Here is a 4,470-nt window from a genome sequence, read left to right as displayed (position 1 = left end):
TCTGTGGAATGCTACAGGGAGAAAATAAAAGGAAAGACCGTTGGTACCTTGGTGTGGTGGAAAATATTGTTTAAAGTGTAACAATGCCATCTAGTGGTGAGTGATCCATTCTGCAACAGCCCTTTGGTTTGACTTACTCTGCTTCTGTCTCCCTTTTCTACCCTCTGCTGTGTGAAGGGTTATTATGACACCATGGACGCAGGCTTCGTGGATGAGGAGGACTTTCTGTACATCATGTCGCGGTCTGATGACGTCATCAACGTTGCAGGCCACAGGTTGTCTGCTGGGGCACTTGAGGAAGTGAGTTGATGGTCCCAGCAGCTGCACTGATGATGAAGTCCTCTCTCTCTCTCTTATTTAAAGTAACAGTATGCAACAATTATACTTCAGGATTAGGGTTAGGATAAGCAGTTTTACCTTAAAATAACAGCTTGAAAAAAAATTGGGGCGCTACAATGACTTTTAATATGGAGATTCGCCTCCGTGCCATTGCTATACCAGGGTCCATAGGCTTATAACTGCTAAATGTAGGATTGCCTGACGCCGCCCGGCTTTCTACTGTCTGCCGAACTAGTAAGTAGCTTATTTGCAGTCTTGCTTTGTCTTGTGTCTTGCACTTGCTTGATGTTTGACTGTGTTAGAACAGTTGTTGAGTAACTAGTTTGTCATAATGTCATTCAGCACATTTCAAGAGATTTCGTTAGCTTTAGCCGCTAGCATATCGTAAGGGAATAGCAATAGATCCAGAATGCTTCTATAACATTGTTCATAAAGTCCTTTTTTTGGCTCAGCACAGGACTGATCTGCCTACTGACAGAAAACCCTTTTTGTGTGTGTGTGTGTGTGTGTGTGTTCTAGTCAGTGCTGCTGCATGCTGGGATAGCGGACTGCGCAGTGGTGGGGCTGGAGGACTCGCTGAAGGGCCACGTTCCGCTGGCTCTGTGTGTGCTGCGTAGTGGTGAGGCAGAACCGACCAATTAGAACCTCTCATGATCCAGCCACTGTTTACTCCGCCCTGTCCAAACAGCGGCTCCATCATGCATAAACACGTCCTCTGTTTACGTTTGGCCTAGATTCAGCAAAGATGGCTAGCCTCTTTAGTGCTTCCGTCTGTCTTCATGTGAAGATACTTTTGTGTAGATGTGGACGTAATGGAGTGTGTGTGTGTGTGTGTCTTTTCACAGACTGTCAGAAGAGCCAGGAAGAGGTTGTGAAGGAGATTGTGAGTGTGGTCCGTGAGACGATTGGGCCAGTGGCTGCGTTCCGGAAAGTTCTGTTTGTCACGGGTCTGCCCAAGACACGCTCAGGAAAGATCCCTCGCTCCTCTCTGGCCAACCTGGTCAATGGAAAGCCATATAAGGTACCCTCTCCCACAGCACTGGTTACACACACACACACACACACACACACACACAGTGAAACAAATGGCTCCATGTCTGTCTCATACGGTCCTTGTGATATACCAAGGTTGAGGTACACTTCACAAATAAGGTGGTTCTTTAAAATGTTTTTGTTGGGCACAGAAGTTAAAAACTGCTATAGACCATAACAAAAGCCTAAGATGGTTCTACAAAGAAAAGTATACGGTGTGGCAGTATGTATGACCCCAGGTAATCACATCCATACATTGTGAAAAGCACCTTGGCCACGCTAAGCACTGCTGGTCTGGGCTGATTACTTCCACACTGAGCTGTTTTAAATAAATGACTGGATGGCTTAAGGAAGATATGGAGGGTATAGATGATTTTTCTGGGCGTAAATACCTAAATAACACCAGAGGACTGAAATAATGACAGAGAAGAAATGGCTCAGTGCTTAAAGGTGTCAAGAGTAGATGTTTCTGAACCTGAGCCTTTTTTTTTTGTTTTTTTTTTACCCGTAGAGAGTAATTTCTGTTCTTCTAGCAGAGAATGGGCTATACAAGAAATGGATTCTGATTTCCTTATAACAGTCGGTCACTGAAACAAAAGCAGACCCATTTTGCCTTTTGCATTCATTCTGCAGGTTAGGCAAATCCCTGAGACAGTCATCTTCCATCAGTAGGTTAACAGAGTTGTTCCTATGATCCATGCTGAAGGTGCTTATGACTAAATGTCTGTGTCTGTTCTTTGAACAGATCACTCCGACCATAGAGGACCCCGGAGTGTACAAGGACATTGAGAAGGCAGTGCAAGAGAGTCAGAGAGGACACGGACAGTGACACACACACACACACACACACACACACACACACACACAAGCTTATCAGAGCAAGCCCTCCAAGAAACCACTTGAATGTTCTATCACTCGCTCTCATATACACAGAGCAGTCTTCCTATAGACAGCACAAACACACACACACACACACACAAGCCTATTAGAGCAAGCCCTCCAAGAAACCACTTGAATGTTCTCTCTCTCACTCTCATATACACAGAGCAGTCTTCCTATAGACTGCACACACACACACACACACACACACACACACACACACACACACACACACACAAGCCTATCAGAGCAAGCCCTCCAAGAAACCACTTGAATGTTCTCTCTCTCACTCTCATATACACAGAGCAGTCTTCCTATAGACTGCACAAACACACACACACACACAAGCCTATCAGAGCAAGCCCTCCAAGAAACCACTTGAATGTTCTCTCTCTCACTCTCGCTCTCATATACACAGAGCAGTCTTCCTATAGACTGCACAAACCTTTTATGGTGACCTAATCAGTATTATGATTTTAACTTGATTCATATGCAGTCTCTCACACACACACATACACACACACACTCCTTCTAAAGTATGTCAGCCCTAGACAGACGTTGAGAACGTTTACATTGTTGATCATTGTTGATCATCATTGCTTATAATCAATCAAATGTAGTGAACCTTTCTGGGGATATCCTACAGATAGAACTACTGTATGTTTCTGTAATGGCCGAATCATGAGGAGAGCAGTGGTCATTTTTAATACTAATGAGAATCAAATATTAACATTCGTTTTATATTCAGAGCTGCTTTGCACATGCAAAACTGTCAAAGCTGCAGTATTGTTAGGGGAACAGACATTTTTGAACAGACATTCAATTATTTGACATTACTTTTTATTGACAATGAAAATTCAGTTTGATCACCACATAGTTTTGACCAAAATACAATCAGTAATAAATAAAAAAAAATGGACACAAAATAAAATGTTTTGTTTCTTGTTTTTTTTTCTTTTCTTTCTTTTCTCTGTTGGTGCAAAACAAGGCTATGTAAGGCCAGGGCTGAGTTGCACTCACAGGCAGAACTCAAAAACGAGAACGACGGGAAGGAGGTCTGTAAAAGACGGGGGATCCCTGGCGACTCCTACACACACCAAAGAGTCAACAGTTACACTTAAGTTAGTCACAGCAAGCAACAGGTTTTTTTTGTCTCTTTAAAATCGATCTGGACTTCAACGTTTTTTTGTGTTTTTTTTTTTAAACATCTTTTTTTTTTTTTTGTATCTTGATTACACACTCTACGTTCACTATGAGCTAAGCAGTCTGTCCTTTTTTTTTTATAAAGAAGAGTTTCTGTCCTGGCTACGGTTGAGTTTTGGCAGATTGAACACCAGTACAGAGCGGTGGTGGTGGCCTGGTGGTCTGGTAGTTTGCTTACAGTCGGAGGTGACTTGCTGTGGAAGTTGCTCTCTCTGTAATATGGTGAGGCCTTCGCTGTGATGTGGTGCTGTTTGATCCGTGTCATTGGTTGGGTTGGGTCGGTGTGCTTGTGGTCTTGTGAGTACGGCAGGGCTTGTGGTTCGTGCCCTGGTTCCTCTGCTGTGGTCGGGTTCCTTTTAAATGTCCATTTCTAGGGTCTCTCGGAAAAACTGGAACCTAGTTCTCACCAAGTTTGCTCCAGACACAAGAGGAGGAACTGTACAAATGTTCAGTGCTAGGACAGAGAGTAGAGCTTTCGGTTCTAGTGCAGAATCTGTCTCCAGGTTCTAATGTACTCATAAGGACTACGTGGGGCGGTTTGGGGTTGGGGAGAAAACTCAAATCAAAATCAAACTACATCTTACAAAATGGTCTTGCTGTGGGACAGGAGAAACATTGAAAGAGCAGCATATTTTTTTCTTTTCTCTGTTCTTCGAAACCATAACATTAGGAACGTTATTTGCACAAACTCTGAGTATGTTTGATCATTTTTTTCTTTTAATATAGATGTGTGTATATATATATTTATATTTAAAAAACAGCATATTTATATTAATTTACAGATAACCTACACCTCTCCTTTAGAAGACATACACAGTACATATGCTCAACGAGATGGAACATGTAAAAGGTATAAACGGTGATCAAGGGCGGCCTGCAGGTCAAAGGTCAGCACCGGTGGAGGGTGCCCAGGAGTGTGGACTTGGCTTGTAAGTGCAGGAGGGGGGGATAGAGGGTAGGGGGTAAAGGGGGTGTCCGACTGCCACCCCCCTCCCCTTCCCCTGACCCTCCTCTTCC

General features: G+C 43.4%; 1 protein-coding gene across 1 annotated transcript in view; it reads left to right on the top strand.

The window, feature by feature from the left end:
- acss3 (acyl-CoA synthetase short chain family member 3) overlaps positions 1–2,200 on the top strand; it is a gene marked incomplete at both ends in the record, with an annotated part of 53,728 nt that extends 51,528 nt beyond the window's left edge. Inside the window, 4 exons of the mRNA XM_080851228.1 lie at positions 178–300; positions 859–958; positions 1,185–1,360; positions 2,117–2,200. Of these exons, the coding sequence (XP_080707354.1) occupies positions 178–300; positions 859–958; positions 1,185–1,360; positions 2,117–2,200 (483 nt within the window). The remainder of the gene's footprint in view (positions 1–177; positions 301–858; positions 959–1,184; positions 1,361–2,116) is intronic.
- Positions 2,201–4,470: the final 2,270 nt, after the last annotated feature.

The sequence above is a fragment of the Sprattus sprattus genome (genome assembly GCF_963457725.1).
Source record: "Sprattus sprattus genome assembly, chromosome: 14".
Taxonomy (NCBI): domain Eukaryota; kingdom Metazoa; phylum Chordata; class Actinopteri; order Clupeiformes; family Clupeidae; genus Sprattus; species Sprattus sprattus.
This window is presented reverse-complemented; position numbering and strand designations above follow the sequence as displayed.